General features: G+C 29.1%; 1 protein-coding gene across 2 annotated transcripts in view; it reads left to right on the forward strand.

Annotated features, from left to right (window-relative positions):
* The window catches only part of mgl (low-density lipoprotein receptor-related protein megalin), a 257,076-nt gene that overhangs the window by 199,652 nt on the left and 36,517 nt on the right, over window positions 1-20,907 (forward strand). For both annotated transcript variants that reach the window (XM_088181597.1, XM_088181598.1), the window contains one exon: window positions 11,961-12,092. In XM_088181597.1, coding sequence (XP_088037723.1) covers window positions 11,961-12,092 — 132 coding nt within the window. The remainder of the gene's footprint in view (window positions 1-11,960; window positions 12,093-20,907) is intronic.

The raw sequence follows: 20,907 nt of genomic DNA on the forward strand, positions 1-20,907 counted from the left end.
CAGGATGATTAAAATATATTATAATGAATAAAGAATGAGTTGGAATCTATCCCGGGCGAAGCCAGATAATAAAGCTAGTATTATATATTTAAAATACCAGATTAGACTTTCCTACATTTTCCTAATCTTACAGATGAATATCGTGAAAATTAATTAAGCTTGGTCACACATATTAGGTATAATATAAAAATTCTCTAACAATGAGCTATATGTAATAAAAAAAATAACTGGAGGAATTTAACTTTAATACAATAATAGACGAACAGTTAATTTATATATAGAATTAATTTACCATATTTTGAATTGAATTATGTATTATGAATAAATTACATATTCCATTAGAAATACATATAAAAAACTTTCAGATAATTCATACAAGTTTCATCTCTTGATATTTTAATATATACGTTACTAAAATATCAAACCTGACTTTTCATATAAAAACTTTAGAGAGCTTTTTTCATTCATCCAACAATTTAAAAGTAGTACTGTAATAATATAGAGGATATTCAAAATATATTATTTTTTACATGTACAAAATATCAAAGCATTACATCTTTAGTGGATATACATATGTCTCACTTTAAAAGTTCGTACTGAACTTTTGTTTTAAGTGATGAGCAGAATGTAATTTATATAAATTATGATTTAATTAATCTACAATAAGATCAGAAAATCCTGTCATGTTACCAGCATTTGCATAAATCGCGACAGAAAATCTGTTGCTGTTGGACCCACTGCGTCCAAATATCAATCATCTGAATTTAATTCGTTTTTATCTCTCTCTCTCTCTCTAAAATGATAAAAATATCACGTGTATCGCTGGGTGTCTCTTTCCCTTTTTTGTTTCTGTCTCTATGGGGCAGATGAATTTTCACGCGGAAATTTATGGCCACTGACAAAAGCAATTTTCCTGCCGACTCGAGCATCTTCAATTGGATTGCGCCTACTTCAGGATCGAATTAAATCAACTTTTGTTCTTGTCCTTTTGTAATTCCTTTTGAATAAATTGACATCATCCTTCTATATTGTATACAATTTTAACAGTAAAAGCGCCTGAGCATTAAGATATAGATTAAATCTTGTTGTAAATAATTAAATAATTTATATTCGTGCGTATTTATACAAAATGTATATTTAAAATATGTAGATGGTAAAAGGACTAACTACGAAATATATTTGTAGAGCATTGTTAAAAATCCTAGATAAATTAAAATTATAAACTGCTAAAAATCGTAAAATAAATATAAATAAAAAAAGTTTTAAAAACGTCAAATATGGTTACTTTTATCTGTGATAGGTATAAACGAATCGCGACACTTTCAGCAAATAATAACCATTAAGAGTTTCTAATACAATTATCTCCCGTCTCCAAGTTTCCCTTTAATCGCATTTAAATACTTCATCGCAAACACATAATAACTTTCCGTTTGTTTTTTTTATTACATCACTGTATAAATAATTTATATATAATCCCACGATGTGATTTATTCCACTTTTTTATTATGTAATATAATATTTTTTTGTCGTTCGCCCGGCGAAAACTTTTTTTTATTATATCAAAAATACGCCCCCGATGAAAAATGTCCGTCGGCTATGTAATAGTACCTACCCTCTATTGTCAAACAAAAGGGTAGATAAAATTATACATTTTCATGGGGTTGAATTTACACCGTCCGATGCCCCACAAAGGGGCGTCGGATTTAAATTAAAATGGCGGCTTCGTACTGTCCACTCCGGCCCTGTCCTATTTAATTCACTCTTATTTATAATATATTTACGAGAGTGGCTTTGTAGAAATTTAATTTTTACGCGTATGAGCTTTCATTATGCGTTTGTGTAATTTTTAAGTGCGATTTAATTAGATTTTTTAATTAATGTCTAAAAAAGGTCGTCCTTTAATTAACCCTAATTTACGAGGGTTGTTTAGTAAATGTAGTAATACAGAACAATATTGTTATAATTTTTTTACTTAAAAAGTAATGTTTTTAAATTTCAATAACTTATGCAAAAAGCATATTTTATTTTTAATTAAATAAACCTGTATTAAGCTTTCTCGGGATTTAAATACCCATTAAATCTCTGGGTCATTTAAGATCTAAATATTATGTTAGATTATTAGATAAAATTTATGTGCGAATATATTTGAATGAGAGTCTGTACTTACTTACTTACATATTATATAATAACAATATTTTAGAATATTTTGTAATGAAGAAAGAAGTGCTTAATAAAATTGCAATAAAATAATTTACGTTTTATATGATGACTTCTAAAACACATTTAATCTATCATTAAAAACTAAAAAAAATATACACGGAAAGCGTTTCTTATTTTGGAAAATCAAAAAAATATAAATATTTAAAACGAAATCCTTAGAAAAATATATATGCAATCCTCCACAAAAAAGCCAAATTAAATAAATTAACGAAACAACTGTAAAAAATATCACCAAATAAAAAAAAGAGGCAATCTAAGTATGTCTTAAAAGCCTTACTGCTTCAATGTCCACAGAATACTCGCTTTGGAAAGTAACGAAGATAATAAGAATCTTCCCAAATCAGACTTAATAACGAAAATGGGTCAAAGCTAAAGCTTTCGGCGATCACTTACTTAATACATTTAAATTATATTCCAAAGAAGACACTTGTGAAAATAAGCAGAATAGTGACAATGAAATTTACGATTTTTAAATGCACATCTTCAGATCAATAAGATTCTTAATAAAATAAATAAAATTCACTTTACTTAAAAGTTCAATTTAAAGACTGCACAGATACAATATGTTGATCATGTTCGATAAATCAATGATAGTAATATTTATGTATCAAGTAAATTAAATGAATCGTCAACTGTGCCTATACCAAAGTATAATAAATCTCAATAGGACGAGACCAATTAAATGAGAATGTGTTGGAAGAAGTTGTTTTCGTGCAATTAAGAAAGTTTGTGAATAGATAGGACATTTTAATTGAGGAACAATTGGGTTTTCGGGAGAAACGTTTTACGGAGGCAACTCTACAATTGCTGATTAATAACTGGATGGAAGGCATTGAGCACAATAATAAAAATATAATTAAGGTAGTGCTATTAGATTTTGTGAAAGGCGTTGTAAATGATTGATAGAACTATTTTAATATATTTAAAAATAGAGCTAATTTTTAAGGTAAATAAATAAAAAGACAAAAAATTAGGATTTTTTCTTTTATCATTATTAGAATAATACGTAAAACAAAATGTATATTTAGGATTAAAATAAAAATATTATATTATTATATATAAAAGCAGTTCTAAATAAAAATAAATTCATAATATAAGGTAAAATTACATAATTTATAATTTATTTTTACGGTATAGGAACTGATATTCTATTCGTCCAAACTTGTACAATTTGTCATGGCTGGACCGAATTTGACAATCAACGAGATAAAGGCCGATTTTTTGCGCCGTGTCAATTTGGCGTGTGCTCCACTGGTAGCTAGTTTAGCGTAGAAGTTTAGTAAAAAGTCAAGACGTGTCTTGACTTATATACTAAAAATAAATTAACCGTCTTTGAATTATTGAACTAATTGAGTTTTTCAAGATACAAAATATAACACGAACTTCACAAAAATTTGTGACGCACAACTGTTTTGGCATAAACGATAAATTCGTAAAAACGTTCAACTAATGAATTCTGCGAATTTCGCTCATAGTATACATAACCGATAAACATTCTATTCACAAATGTTTTTCAAAGGCGTAAAAACATTTTTTTGTTGAAAAGAAGAGTTTCATTGTCTCGCATTTCGAAACAAAATAAAGGCGCATAAAGTACCATGGATCTAAGAGCAGCACTAGTCACTCAGGTATATTGAGAGAGAAAACGACTACTTGTGTTGCTTAAGTATACAAATTATTTCATTCCACTTGAGATAGTATAAACGATTTTTTTACGAATATTCAATAAAAAAAATGAAAATCGGGCGAATAATTCGAGTGATCGAATATTCCAATATTTTATTTAAAAGCATAATAACTACCCAATAAGTACTATACGACTCTTTAACCATATATAAAATAGTATTGATTTGTTCTCATTCAGGTACTCACAGTTGTCGGACTCATTAACTTCTAGTCATTATTGTAATATAAATCAATCTAATCGTTCAGTAAATATTTATTTATACATGTATTTTTTATTATGTATTGTCTTTCCTTTCTCTGTATATTTATATAAATTATATCGGGAAATGGGAGGAGATCAATATTTTTTTTATCTAGTATCTTATGAGTATCATGGATGATTTTTTCTCTACTAGAATCCCGTTATTATATTAAGAAGCTGTTCTACCGCTGAAAGTGCATTGCATCCGAATGTGTGCGTAAAACTAGTGACGGTAGTTCTGCTACTTACTAAACGGTGTATTAATAACGCAAATAGTATGTTCTACGACTGCATGCATTTTTGCGTTAAACAACGGTTTTTGATAGGTATCTTTTTGCGTTTCTGCAAAACCTTTCTCAAAGACAAGTTCACAGTATATCTTCTTTCGAAAACGTTAATTGCGCCGAAAATTAATTTTTGGCGTCATCGCTTGTCTATTGTTCTCACAATTTTTTAGCCAATTATATAAATAATCTATTGGCCAAATAGTTCGATACGTAAAAAATATTTTTATACATATTTATAATATATTTTTATTGCACAAAAACAAATTATGATATTAAAAATAATATGTTTTGCATAACTTGTATAAATGGAATTGCAATAAAGCATGATTTAGCTTTTAGTTTTTACACACATGTGTTCACAATGATCTTTTTTTGTAACATCATCATGTATACTAACATCGTATTGTATTTATGCACCAAATAATAAAAAATATACGTGCTGGAATTTTACAGACTTTTCATGGTGTTATACAATGGATCATTATCAATTATTTGTTGAGCAAACTTTTAAAATCATCATTGAAGCCTCCCAATTTAAGTTGCACCTCTTCCGTACACATTATAAATGGTTTAGGTTGCCACGGTCGTGAAAACCAAAATGTCGGAAATGTCAGATAGCACAACGACAAGCGAACGAGAAATATTCTTGATTAGTGCCCCAGGGAAATTCGCAACATCAAAAAGGGTCAAATGCATTCGAACGGAATAAGGAGAGCAGATGGGAAAAATATTGTCTGTATTGTAAATCTCAGAGCGTCTTATAACATATTTTAAAAGCGCTAATTCAATTTATTTGTGACTCGAGTAATATATAAAGTGTTCATTGATTGTAGAAATGTTTTCGAGGTACAAAAATGATGGATCGTATACGGTATTAAATAATCAAATAAATATTAATATCAAATGATTCATATATCTGATGAGTATTGAAAGTGCAAACGATGAATAACCATGCGAAAGAATTAATCCGATATTAATAACGCGATTCTATCCACCGGCTCGGAAAACCCGGAAAACCCAACCGTGCATTAGAGCTTTCGAAAGCCTCGGCGGCCAATGATTGATTGTACTGAAAAAAAAACTATTTTTCATGCACGCAGCATCTTCGGAGAAGAAATCTCGAGTGCGATCCGAGCCGTGTACTCGTTAGGTCCATTAATCAGTAGTTTTCCTGGTGGCAAAACCGAAGCGGTCATCTTATAATGATTAATAACTGAAAGTGTTAACGAGAAGTGTGAGGAAAAATGTTATATTTATAAACTGGCTTCGCTACAGTTACTTACTTTGAATACACACAATGTTGAACTCAAATGACACGCAGTACGGCAAAAATTTGCATGCGTTCAATCGGTTCACGTGTCGATTTTCCACACAGCCCCGAATCCGGAAAAGCCACCCCCGCATACGTCGGACGGAAGCTCATATACTTAACAAATATCGGCGGTGTGTTTACCGAGGCGCGACGAAAGCTTTTATTGGATGGATTCCAACATGAAATAAAAATACACCACCCCATATATACATATACGTAAACCCCGCGGCACAAAAGCGAGCTTTTTCGTCTACCCAAAACGTGACGTCGCGACGCCGGAGCTTTACAGGAGCCCGAGACGCGTCTCGTGTATCATCGCTGAGTTCCGGCTCATCAATTCTTGTATCCTTTTTTATGAATGGAAAAAAGCGAACGTGTTACATATGCTTTATGAAAGGTTACGCGCATTATTAAGAGTGGCACGGGATAGGAAAATATAGTATATAAATATATTTAAAAAGCTCACACCAATGATCTTCTGCATAAGATTTTTTCAGCAGATAAAATAGCATATTACTATATTATGTAATGATAATTAAAAAATAACAAACTACATTTTTATTTATTTATTTACTGTTAATATTTTGTTGCAACTTGACAGGCGTTTTCCCAATGCGTTCAAACGTGGTAAATATAATAAACAACCACTAAATAAATAGTAAAAAATCAGACTGAAATCAATATCTATAAATAAGTGACATCAATTTTATTAATTATAAACTTTTAATACAGCTTATACTTAATAGAATTTATTATTTTTTAAATTAAGAAATATAATATATTGATAGAAATTCTCATCCAGATTTTTCAGCATTTCTATTACCGTTCTATCGTGCTGTTTAATAGCAATCATTATTGAATTTGAATGACTCAATACTATCACTTCACACTAGTTCCCATTAGGTTTTTCAATATTGTATCATTTCTTAAATTAAAAAAAATATACAACTCCGAAACGTATTTATTAAATAGCTGATAAAGTAAAGAATAAAAATAAATTCTTCAAATGACTTTCGCTCAATCTTCAAGTGTCCAGTCTCGGTTCTCCCGAATTTATTGAAACTATGTCTTACCTTAGTCCCATTTCTTTGATTTTTCTGCTCAGCATTTTTATTAAAATCTATGACCTTCCTTTTACAGACATATAATCTATGAAGATCACAATCCAACATCTATTACCTAGTTTAGATTTTAATGTAGCATAGGTTTATTTACTTGATAATTTTCTTCTCTTAATTGACGTTAAGAAAAGTTCATAAAATCGAATTAAATTTTCTTCTGCTTAATTATTTCAATTATGGAAAAATTATAATTATATAGCAGCAAATGAAAATACAAAACACGCAACTGAACACAAGAGTTGCTTTTCATAAATTAAACAATAAGACTGCGACCCTTTTTTAAGCAATTAAAAGGCAAAAACGCGATCCTACTTATATACATTTGTATATGTAAGGTTTATATACAGATTTAAATATGCAATAAAATATAATAATTATTGTTAAAATAAATAAGATTTATTTTATATGAATCTTATTTATTTTAATGAGAATGCAATTTATAAGATTTCAGTGAATTCTCAGTATAGCGAAGCTCACGGGACCGAATAAAAAATTCGTTATACTGAAAAATTAATTTTTTTATTTTATGATATATTTTTTTTTATTGTATGATAGATTTTTATTTTATTTTATGATATATTAAAATAAATAAGATTTATTTTATATAAATCTTATTTATTGTAACAATAATTATTAAATTTTATTGCATATTTAAATCTAATAAAATGGGTCATTAAAAAACTTTATAATATCTAACAAATACTAACAATTTTATAATCTTAATACTAGAAAATACTATAATTTTTTTCGCGTAACCACTCAAATCCTTTAAAAAATCTTTAAATAAATAATAAGCATAGAATGCTCAAGCACATATTGCTTTCTAAAGCAATATGTGCTTAGGCAGTTTGCTGAAGAACACATTTCAGTGGTTCCAGATCCTTAGCTAAATGTACTTAAATTGGCACTTAATATGTTATCTCTATTTCTTTACTTTACCTTTTTATTTTACTTGAATTATAAAATGTAAAATATATTCTTATTATATTATAATAAATAACAAATTTGTAATCCTGACAATGGATATTAACGGAATAGCGTAGTCCATAACGTCTCAGACTAGTAACACTGAGGTTGCGGATTCAAGCCCCGGCAGCGGTTCAAATCCGCAACCAATTAACAGAAAACAGTCTGTCAATCTTGTAAGAGGTTATTTTGATGCTGTAGTAATATGGTAATTAAAAATAAAATTAAAATATATCATAAAATTAAATAAAAATATTTTCAGTATAACGAATTTCAGTCGTCTTGTGTGCTTCGCTATACTGAGATTTCACTGTATTATGAGCACGAAAACTTGTGAAATGACATCAGATACGTTTACGATATTCTGAATGTAAATACTACATGAAAATGCTACATTTTTATCTGTCGCGATATTGGCGTTTCGGGCAGTCGACCCAAACTCGTCTAATCCACGTTCTATTGAATTCGCACAATTTACTCCACAACTTCCTACTTTACATTCGCGAAATCAACGTGCCACATAAATTCAGAGAATTTCACGCCCGGAACGCTTCGTTCGATAAATCAAAACCGCCACCAGCTGAACAAACATTAAAAGCTGTATACGCAGGGTAGTGCGTAAAGGACAGGTAGCTGAGCCGGCTTGATTACCGCGGTCCCACGGGACGCACCGTCCCATGTCTTTTGCGGGTCAGGTCGACCGAAGCCATCTGTTAATGAAACTTTCAGGGACGCCGGTCCCGAATAATGACCCTATCTGTCCGGGACTGTGCGCTCATTAAGCCCGATCGTTTCGTCCTAAACGCCGCGTCCCGTTCGATTGTTGTAAATTGTGGCGTTTACATTCTCGGACGTGACCTTTATGCGCGAATTCTGGAATATATACTAATTAAATGGCCGTCTAAGGAGCAACGCGTCTGTTCGGTTGTTTTCAACTAATATACATTACGCTAGCAGATCTCCTTTCTAACATATTATAATTACTTTAAAACATGTTGCTCATAGAAATGCGATTATGCTCTACGCATAATTCGGATATAAACAAACTTTGCGACAAACTATTGAATGTGTTTAGTTAGCGATAATTTATTGGTTAATATTGAAAGTTTAAACTTAAGCTAATCCCTAAGCGCTTTGCTTATATGATACTTAAGATTATAAACCCTAAAACTTGTTGATATACGCAATTTCATAATTAATGAGTATATTATTAACTGCGGTACCTCACGACAGTGAGAGACCGACAGAAAGTTATTATTAATTATACTATAGAACAAGATTTTACTACAAATATAAAATTAGCTGCTATGTACTTCAAAAAATCAGTTGCACATACTTTGACATGCGTGTTCAAATGCATTTTTAAATGCCCTTGACAATATTTTTCATAGTATTTATATAGCAAAGTTTAATACGTAGAATGCAAGGTTGCTGTCACATTTTTCCAAACCTGTTCAGATGATAAGTTGCACCCTATTTCAACGGCCATACATAGATCGTCGTAATCGGTAGTGGCAATAAAAAGTGGGCGAGCACTAAGCCTTACTCAGGCTAGTTTTATCAAAAACTACAACCATAGCTTTGACTCACTGAGTTTGTACAAATTTGAACCAAGTAGAGCCAGTAATATGTTTTTAATATTTCATTATTTAAATGTTACTGATAAATATACTTATTAAAATTAATCTATATAGTTACATATTTTTATTTAACGTATAGTTGCATAAGTGTCATATTATTAAATCACTAAAATACAATTTAAATCATTAATTATAGTTTTATTATGTTGATTGCTATAAATATATTTGTTATGTTGTTTATTTCATATAAAACGCTGTGTCAATGTTTGGCAAAGAAAATAAAAGGCAAATACAAAGTTTCATGCTAAAGTACACATGTATTCGTATTTATATTAATGTTTTCATGTAAATAAAATTAGACGACCTTACAAACAATGTCTACTGAAAATTTTTACGAGGCAAATATAAAGGTATATTAAGGGCAAGGTAATTGTCCTTTAGCAAAATAGCATTTTACTCGACTTTGAAAAAAGTCAGTTTTACGATATTTTAAATTTTTATTTCTCAAAACATATTAATCCATTAAGTAGTGAGTTAATTTATATAAATTTATTCATTTGTTAGTATACACCTGGGAGTGAGTTAACTTGACGTATGTTTTCATTGTTATTCATTTATTATTATTTTAAATTACAGTGATAATAAATTATAAAAAACAATTAGTGATTCGCAGTTTTATTGCTCTGATTTATTTTATTACTTTTTTTGTAATAGTATGTTTTAACAATTTATTTCAGCACTTTTTTATTAATAAATTTCGTTAATTTATTTTTATTTTTTATATATATATATAATATTATTCTGCTTTTGTTAATTTTTTATGTCAATTCAGAGGCTCTCAATATTTACAAAAAATATATAAAATATGTTTTGTTATATTAATTTATTTCGTACTTTTTAATTTATTGCGATTATTTTCTATAAAATCATTTACATTAAATCAAATTAAAAAAAAATAATATATACATATAATGTGTTTTATATATTATTTCTTCAATTATATATGTAAATATATTACTATCTGTGGTATCTCAAGACAGTGAAAGATCGACCACCGTACATGTACGGCGATAACGCTCAAAGTTAAAGAGGAAATATTGAAAAAAAAAAATTTTTCATTAAAATATATATCATGTATTCGAATTCCACTTGAACTAACATAATATTAGTGACAAAGTCAATTTTTTTATTAGAATACTTTGCTGAATGGCACAAAATCTATACTATACAACAGAAAATACACGTGTCTGTTTGTATCACAACAAATTTTAAGTTGAACGTTGAATGTTAAGCTGAACAGCAACGTGCTGTTGACCAATTACGTGCTGCTGCAATATGAAATGTCAGGATTAAAAAATATTGTATATAGCCAAGTATTGAAATAAATTTATAATAACAAGATGAATAAAATTTATTATAATGAATAATTAATGAGTTTGAATCCATCCCGGGCGAAGTCAGGTAATAAAACTAGTAATAATATCATTCAGAGACATTATTTATGCATTCAGGTAAAATCATTACTCATTAAAATCCGTTTTTCATTATTATCTTCGTAGTAAGCGATTGGGAAACCACTAAGTGGTAATCCATTCCTTAATCAGCTTATCGTTTAGCTGCTATTGTTACATTATAATTTATATGACGCACCCATTAATTGTTAATTGATATCTTGTTAAATCTATTAAATTTATTAAAATAAGAACAGGTTAGCTTAAGCGCTTAAAAGTTTTCACGAATGAAATTTTATGTTGAAAATAAATCCATACATAAAATTTCACAGCAATATTTTCGAGCACTTTGATTAGGTATTAGAAAATATTTATACTTACTTACTTTTTTATAAAATAAAACTGATCTTATTGAACGTCTCATGTTGTCAAAATCAAATCAAAGATTAATCACTAGGGTAATTTTAAATAAATATATAATGATTGTTTAAGTGTGCATGAAAAATGTTATTAACAGAGACTGAATTATGTTTTTTTAACTGACTGTAAAACATAAAACATAAACTATAAAAAAAATTTGAAAAGCAATTTACGAATAGATTTGACTTTTTCTTTAATGTTATTATTATTTTATGAGAATTTTCGCATAAAATAATTATTTATCAAACTCGTAACTCACAATTTATAATATATTTATTTTTTACATTAATCTAAGAGTCTAAACGTCTGTTTTCGTTCAACTAACCATATAATATTACGCAGCTAATGCGCTGATGAAAGAAAGGGTTGAACTTTCGTTTCTTGCTCATTTTTTTTTCTTTCTAGATCCTTTTTTGCTCAAAAAAGCCATAAAACACCCGTAATGCGATCTGCTCTTGAGCGCACTGCAAAAGGACAAAGAAAATGTTTAATTTTTTGCCCAATAAATTTCCAGGCTAACTTATACGTGTGTAATTGGACCATTTTTGCCCGGGCCGTAAATGTAGCGGGCGTACTCGATTTTTCGCAACATTTGTTATAATACTACTGTAGAAGATTGCGAACAAGAATATATTCCTTATACTAAATATGTTAATGTTTAATTTGTTATTTCCAGCACCGCCCGAATGCGAACCGGGACAAATCACGTGCAGTCAATACGTGTGGAACAAAACGTATTGCATACCTCCACATCACAAATGCGACATGACTGTGGATTGTGTCGATGGCACTGACGAAGCTGATTGCAGTAAGTAGAAGATTATAATATTTTAAAATTTTAAATACAAATGTTACTTAGAAACGTATTGGAAATTCCATGAAGCTTTTGAGAATGTTTGACACAATTTGGTTGTGATTAGCAAATAATTCTTTCAAAATCTTAAAGCTACTGTAATACATACTATGAAATGTTATGTAGGTTAATAAACATATTTTTAAGACATCTAATCTAGCTTCAGCAAACCTTTTAAAATCACATTTATTAGAAATATAAAATAATTTAGATAAAAACATTCTTAGTACAAGGTACTAATTTTTAATTGAAAATTTGAGTGGCTTAAAAGAAATATCAATCCCGTAATAGTAATAAATTTTAGTTATCAATATAAACTTACTTAACTAGGATCTTAGTGAAACTTGAACCAAAGTATACCATTTAAATAATGCTGTTTTTCGTATTTATAATGATTACATTACTAAAGCTAGAGTTATGACCATAACGTTGATAAATAAGGAGAAAAAAATATATCATATTTTACATTTTACATTATCTCTTGTATACTATATTATACATTTTTTCACTATGCATTTATTATATAAAAAATGTTAAATTATAAAGACACTATATGTTCATAAAATACTTATCGTATCGATGATTGAATTATCTCTTGTAGATTCAGGGTGGCGGTCAAAGTAAAAGCACTTTTAAATGTCATCTTGATCTTATTCCACGGTGAAAGAAAAGTGATAGTTCTATGGTCATTTTTTTAATAAAAATCCTGATGGAAGTAACTGATTGTATACCATTGAGGAAACTGGAAAGAATAACGTCTCTTTCAGTTCTCAATCCTTTGACCAATGTCGAATGAATCTAGGCAAAACCAGCCTACTTTTGTATAATACGTATCTTTGGCGTATGTAACGGCGTAATGGTGGATTTAGCAACGTATTTATCCTCTGAAATGTAAAATTCGGAAATTTAATACTCGTACCTCTTCCGCAAATTTTTGTTAAAGAAAGGTCCAACGGCTTTATGCAATTCCTTTGGAATTAATAATAAACATCTGCTCTGATATGAAATGTTTCTATTTGGTTTATTTCACCAACTGATTTGGCCGTTCTTTCAGATATTAACTAGTCGAAAATATTATATAATTTATCAAAAAATCAACAACGGTTATTTTAAGAATCTTGAAATTTAAAAAAACTAAAAGAAAAGAATTTCTGAAAAATAATAAACTGATATTACTGACCGTTTCATTATTTGCTATTTTAAATAAAAGTTTGATTTTAATATTATTATTGTAATAGGATAGCATTGATTATTTCTTATATATAATTGTCCTAATCCGCTTCCGGACGCACATACCCCGACGGCCTGCCAGAGCGGTATCTATTATGTTGTATGTTAGATAAATAATCCTGGCTCATTTAACAAACGACTTGCGTCGTTTTGGATTTAGCCGTTGTGAACTACCAATCGAAAATAATAAAACGGTATGCTAAATAGGAACTTTTGTTTCCAAGCGTAACCGATCAATTAAAAAAGAGCATTAAAATAATTAAAATAGAAAATAATACGGCCGACAAAATGAAAGCGGATAACAGAGGTGATTTTCAATTAACTTTATACGTGTATTTGTTTTAATTTGACTAAATATAATTATTTAGATTGCAAATTATCAAGTTACGTTTTTACTATAAAAATATAGATTATATAAAACATAATATATTAGTGAATTATTAAAACATTTTAATGTTTTTGCTATAATTTAAAAAAATCTTTGTTGAATGTTTAGATAATTAGTATTATATTTGCCACAGAGATTATTTTTCGTTCGGGTATGTAATATTAACAGTTCTACTACATTATAGATTTTTACGAGTCGCCATGTAAGTTGTCGCGTCATTCTGTAATTGTTTCTGCTCTTGATAATGAAAGAAATATAAGAATGTCAGAAAACTTATGAGAATCTTAACTTTTTATTATAAAATATAATTATTAGTCAAACCAGCTTAGCCAACCTAACCGATAAATAATAAAAATGTTCAGTGTAGAAATACAGCTTCATACTATGTATTGATACGCTACCAAATAGCGCAATAAAATCAGAACGAAATAAAATTTAAAACTCAAAATGTTTGGCGTCCAATATTTGTAAAATTGATTTTGAGGAACCGTCAGCTAGTTATGATTTAATGTATTTTTATATTTATTTTTACGAATATTTGATTATTTTTTAACTAACAACTTCCGTCGACTTATGAAAGTCGCTAGACATTGTAGTGTTTACAGTTCAATAGTTTAAAGTATTAAAAATCCTCTTCAATTCAATAAAATTGAATTAAAAACATTCCTCCCCCAACTAGCGCTGTCAAACAGAATGATTTTCTATTAGGAGCGTAGAGTTGTGAGGCGATCGCTCACAATATAATGCGCGTAAGCTGTAGCCGCTTTTAATTTCTATTAAAAACATTTTTGATTTTTTTTCCCTATGATTTCACCGAATTATTTAGAACAAGTTTCATCTACTATATATAATTTAGACTTCGACAGTTATCGTGTTTTCAAATTAGGTCACATTCCACATTAATGACAAAAAAATGTTCCATAAATTAAACAATTACTAAAAGTTATTAAATTGTTAATTATCAATATCCGTCGACTTATGACGGTCGCTTGCTTATAGAAAATTATTTGTAAAATTGATAATGAGGAACCGACAGCTAGTTATGATTTAATGTATTTCGGCAAATGTACATTTTCTTTTTATATTTATCTTACGAATATTTGATTATTTTTAGCAATAAATTTAAAAATTATGAGTTAGTTTGACCCATCAGCCGCTGCCATACAGAATGGTTCTGTATATTAGGAGAGCAGAATTGTAAGGAGATCGCGCTCGCAATATAATTTATTATATGAAGTGCTTAACATGACCGCTTTTTTTAATGTTAAAAATATTATTGATTTTTTACTTTATTTCTCTAAGATTTCACCGAAATGATGGGGTATTTTAAGAATACGTTTAATGCAGTATTAAAACTGCAATTTCTAAAATTTATTATATTGTTAATTATCAATATCCGTCGACTTATGTTGGATATTGTTACTCAAAATCTTCTTCTTCCTTCCTCCCCAACTGGATTCAGAGATGGTTTTGTATTAGGAGCGCAGAGTTGTGAGGCGATCGCGCACGCAATACGTGTTTGCAATAACTGCATTTAATTACTATTAAAAATATTTTTAATTTTTTCTTCAAGATTTCACCGAAATGATCAGAACTATTTTTGTTTGTGATGACCGCACTTAATTTCAGTTAAAAACATTTTTGATTTCTTTATTTTTTTAGGATTTCACAAAAATGATGAGGACTATTTTTAGAACAAGTTTCATGTATGTATTATATGTATAATTAAATCTTAGTCAGTAATCGTGTTTTTAAATTTCATCACATCCCACATTAATGGCAAAAAGGTGTATACTTTTCCATTATTTAATCAATATCAAAAACTTATTATATTGTTATTATCAATATCGTCGTCTTCTGAATGTTACTCAAAATCTTCTTGAAGCTATTTTAATAAATTCCCCCCCAACTGAAACAGAATGGTTTTGTATTAGGAGCGCAGAAGTGTGAGGCGGTCGCCTCACCACTGCACTTCTAACATCGACCATTTAGTGGGCGACGCAGATGGGGAGGAATATTTCTAATTAAATTTTATTAAAATTAAAATAACTTCAAGAGGATTTTGAATTCTGATAAGCACTACAATATCTTGCGACTTCATAAGTCGATGGATATTGATAAATAACTTTTAGAAAATATGGAACATAAGTCATTAATGTGGAATGTGAATGTGTCATTAGTGTGTTAATGTGGTGAGGAAGTTTTAGAAATTGTTTAAAATATGGAACTTAATACATCTTTTTGCCATTAATGTGGGATGTGGTGAAATTTAAAAACACGATTACTGACTTAGATTTAATTATACATATAATACATACATGAAACTTGTTCTAAAAATCTACCTCATCATTTTTGTGAAATCCTAAAAAAAATAAAGAAATCAAAAATGTTTTTAACTGAAATTAAATGCGGTCATCACAAACTAAAAATAGTTCTGATCATTTCGGTGAAATCTTGGAGAAAAAATTAAAAATATTTTTAATAGTAATTAAATGCGGTTATTGCAAACACGTATTACGTGCGCGATCACCTCACAACTCTGCGCTCTTAATACAAAACCATTCTGAATCCAGTTGGGGAGGAAGGAAGAAGAAGATTTTGAGTAACAATATCCAACGATATTCAGGAGTCGACGGTATTGATAATAACAATATAAGTTTTTGATATTGATTAAATTATGGAAAATTATACACCTTTTTGTCATTAATGTGGGATGTGATGAAATTTAAAAACATGATTACTGACTTAGATTTAATTATACATATAATACATACATGAAACTTGTTCTAAAAATAGTCCTCATCATTTTTGTGAAATCCTAAAAAAAATAAGGAAATCAAAAATGTTTTTAACTGAAATTAAATGTCATCACAAACGCGAACGCGATCGCCTTACAACTCTGAGTTCCTAATACAGAACTTTTCTTTATGATGGCGGCAGATGGGAAGGAATATTTCTAATTAAATTTTAATAAAATAACTTCAAATGAATTTTAGATACATACTTTCAAAACCTATTATTCTGATAAGCACTACAATGGCTAACGACCTTCATAAGTCGACGGATATTGATAATTAACAATATAATAAATTTTAGAAATTGCAGTTTTAATACTGCATTAAACTTATTCTAAAAATACCCCATCATTTCGATGAAATCTTAGAGAAATAAAGTAAAAAATCAATAATATTTTTAACATTAAAAAAAGCGGTCATGTTAGGCACTTCATATAATAAATTATATTGAGAGCGCGATCTCCTTACAATTCTGCTCTCCTAATATACAGAAACATTCTGTATGGCAGCGGCAGATGGGTCAAACTAACTCATAATTTTTAAATTTATTGCTAAAAATAATCAAATATTCGTAAAATAAATATAAAAATAAAATGTACATTTGCCTAAATACATTAAATCATAACTAGCTGTCGGTTCCTCATTATCAATTTAAAAAAAACTTTTCTATAAGCAAGCGACCGTCATAAGCCGACGGATATTGATAATTAACAATTTAATAACTTTTAGAAATTGCTTAATTTATGGAACATTTTTTTGTCATTAATGTGGAATGTGACCTAATTTAAAAACACGATAACTGTCGAAGTCTAAATTATATATAATAGATGAAACTTGTTCTAAAAATAGCCCTAAATAATTCGGTGAAATCATAGAAAAAAAAAATCAAAAATGTTTTTAATAGAAATTAAAAGCGGCTACAGCTTACGCGCAATATATTGTGAGCGATCGCCTCACAACTCTACGCTCCTAATACAAAACCATTCTGTTTGACAGCGCTAGTTGGGGGAGGAATGTTTTTAATTCAATTTTATTGAATTCAAGAGGATTTTGGATACTTTAAGCTATTGAACTGTAAACACTACAATGTCTAGCGACTTTTATGAGTCAATATTAGAATTCTTAAAAATTGTGTAAAATTATGGAACATTTTTTTTTAATTTTTTTTTTGTCAATAATGTGGGATGTAACAAAATTTTTAACACGATACTGCTGTAGTGTTAATTATTCTAAAAATATAATTTGCCAGAATAATATAATATTTTGTAAATAATATATTATTATCAAGAAATAGAACCACAGATAAGACACATCAAACTAAAGATAAATTCCTTACATGAGGCATTTAATAAGCCGTATGTTAAATAATACAAATTTTATTTATTATTTTAAATTAATTTATATTCAAACTATAAATTTTCAATCATCTGTTCTGTTAGTCACTATTACAACCACTTACACAACAAAAAGAGATATCTCCCATTCTACATCAACCCGTTACGAAAGTTTATACGTTTAGATTCGTATATATTTTTGGTTTTATTTTTATAAAATACGCGGTTCATCAATTCGATGATTAAAATAATATTATTTATAATAATATTTAAGCAACACAGATTATCGCACGTATAACCCGAATTCATTCTACAGAACCTTGATGTTTTATGCTCTAATCTAAATAAACGAAATAAACTCAATGTTATCTCATTTTATATTGTTTTTAATAAAACATGGCCCGATACACGTACCGCAGAACCGATGAACTATATAACCAAACGACCATAAACCGACCGCTTTTTTTGCATAAAAGTTATCTTCAAGCGATGTTTTTATTTATTTATTATTTTTTTATTCTCGTCATTCTGATACAGTTGACGACGAAATAACGGAGAGCTAAAGTATTTGCGCTTCAGAAGAAAAATATTTTTACCATGGTGACGCAAAGTAATCACGGGAGGCCTCTCTCTATATATAAACACACTTTTCTTTATACGTGACGTTTGTGAATGCAGCGTCCTGTAACATTACAACATTAGATGTCGTCTAAGTTACTATCTGCGAAAGCTCTAAAAGGCGACATGACAGCCGGGTCTGTCGGTGAGACGTTAACTGAAAGTTTTAATGTATACGTCACGTCTAGAAACGCAAACTTCTTGAAATAATATAATATGCTATATGATAAAATATGGCAAGCATTAGGCTAATATGTTTATTTAAGGAATCATATGTGTAAGATCTTTAGTGCGTAACCTACGGTTTTGAACTATGAAGGCGTGTCGTTTGAAATTATAATATGTTATAATATAATTTATTCAATAACATTTTTTGGGAATAGAGTAGAATACGTTTTTAACTAAAGATTGTATAAATATTCAACTAGGTATTGTTGAAATCTTTAATCACTTAATTTGACACCAGCATACGTATATTTAGGTATATGAAAATACAAAAAAAAGAGCAACGAAACTAACGAATTAAAAGAATTTAAGAACTCTGCCTTCAAAAGCAAAAGCTTTATAGGTGGTACTTTCACAATAAACATTATTATTCAAAGGGATAGATTGTTAATTTCTCCCACTTACAACGCATTAGATTGATATATTTAAATAAATAAATAATATCAAAGTAATTGACTGAAAAACTACACATTCCATTGGATACATTAACACTGGATGTAAGCCATACTTTTAGCGAGCATTTTATTTAAAAAGAAAACCATTTGAAGGGGTGCCAGTGTCTGCTCGCATCAACGAACAAGCCGTGCCAAATGGCAACATCTTTAGTCTCTCTTTCTATCTATATATAATACATACATAATATTATACATTCATTGGAGGCGAAAGATATTACCACCCAGGATTTTGCTAGATATCTTATAAATCCAAGGGAAAGTGATATTATCATTAAACCCTGTTGATGTCCTTAACCGTTAGCGGCCGTTACGTAGCACTTAAGAGCACTTTATGATGGGATATAATTATGTAAAATCTTCGATACACACACATATATAAACGTAAATAAATGTGTATGAAGTATATATTATTTATAGATTTATAAAGCCTTGCCTAAAATAGTTTGTGAGTTTATTTAATAAATAAATTGTATTTAATAAATAAAGCGAGCAATGTTTAGTTTTGGACTTAATTACACCTGCAATCAATAATGACACTGTATAATTTACATTCATTTAATAAAAAAAATTCTACAGCGCAAATTTTCTACTTTACTTTAATCAATAAAAATAAAAAAAATCGATGCAATTCCCTCTCGTCGTTTTTTTTATTTCAACTGATTTACTTGGTGATAGAATAACTTTAATTTTATATTTTGAAAAAATAGTTAATTAATATAACTAGTGTTTGCTTTGAAATTTTTGGCCGAATTCTTTTACTGTTGACAAACTTTATAATTATTTTTTTATTGGTAACTGCACATAAATAACACGAGTTTTCTTCTTACTGTAAATATTATAGAGAATATTTCTTTGTTTCAAAACCGTCACAGATGCAATGCAATACGACCTTGGACAATGCCCATCCAGCGATTGTCGCTTTCTAAAGGCGTATACCTATTTCGCCGTTCTGCAGCGATTGGCTGGATATTCGCTGCATAATTGTGATTGGAAATATTTCACCAGCTAATTTTAAAAACAATCAGTGGTTTCTAAGGGTTTTTCGAAGCAAATTTATGTATAATTTTAGTTTGATTTAGCCCTTGTAAATAAAAATATCGAATATAAATAACTTTTTTATGGATTCAAATCAAGGTTTTCCATACTAGATAGTATAATACTTTAAATAAATTAATATATTGTATATAAAAAATATGATTTTTTTATATTGTACAAATCATTATAAATAAATAAATAAAAATATGTATTTACACCTACATACATTAGAGTATATACGAAACTCGTGGCGCCTTTGCAAATAATAACAAAAATTCAGAGCCCGAGATATAATAACTTTTTCTTTTGAGTTCCACTCTTGGATATAATTCCGTAATTAATTTTTCCTGGACGGGCAGTCCTTCGTTGCAATTATGAATATTTACCCGTTGTAAAACCCATTATTACACTTTAAAGACCGTAAAGACTCCATAAAGGGTGAAACCCGGGGGGTTTAAATTGCTTTTAAATATTTTTTACCCCACCTTGCTTCTTTTTATCTTCCGGTATAAAATTCCTGGTCGTTAAGGTGTGTAGATGTACATTATTTTTAAGTATTTTATGAATAAATCTATATGCGAATATTTCACGGGATAATCAAAGTTCAAAGTCGGCCACAAAGGGTCAAAAAGAAGCCCTCAGACGTCACAGAATAATTGAAACGGGTTTAGAATTAACCAAAAGTTACGT

Source organism: Plectrocnemia conspersa, unplaced genomic scaffold (genome assembly GCF_051122295.1).
Source record: "Plectrocnemia conspersa isolate PC_06_02 unplaced genomic scaffold, ASM5112229v1 ptg000002l, whole genome shotgun sequence".
Classification (NCBI taxonomy): Eukaryota; Metazoa; Arthropoda; class Insecta; order Trichoptera; family Polycentropodidae; genus Plectrocnemia; species Plectrocnemia conspersa.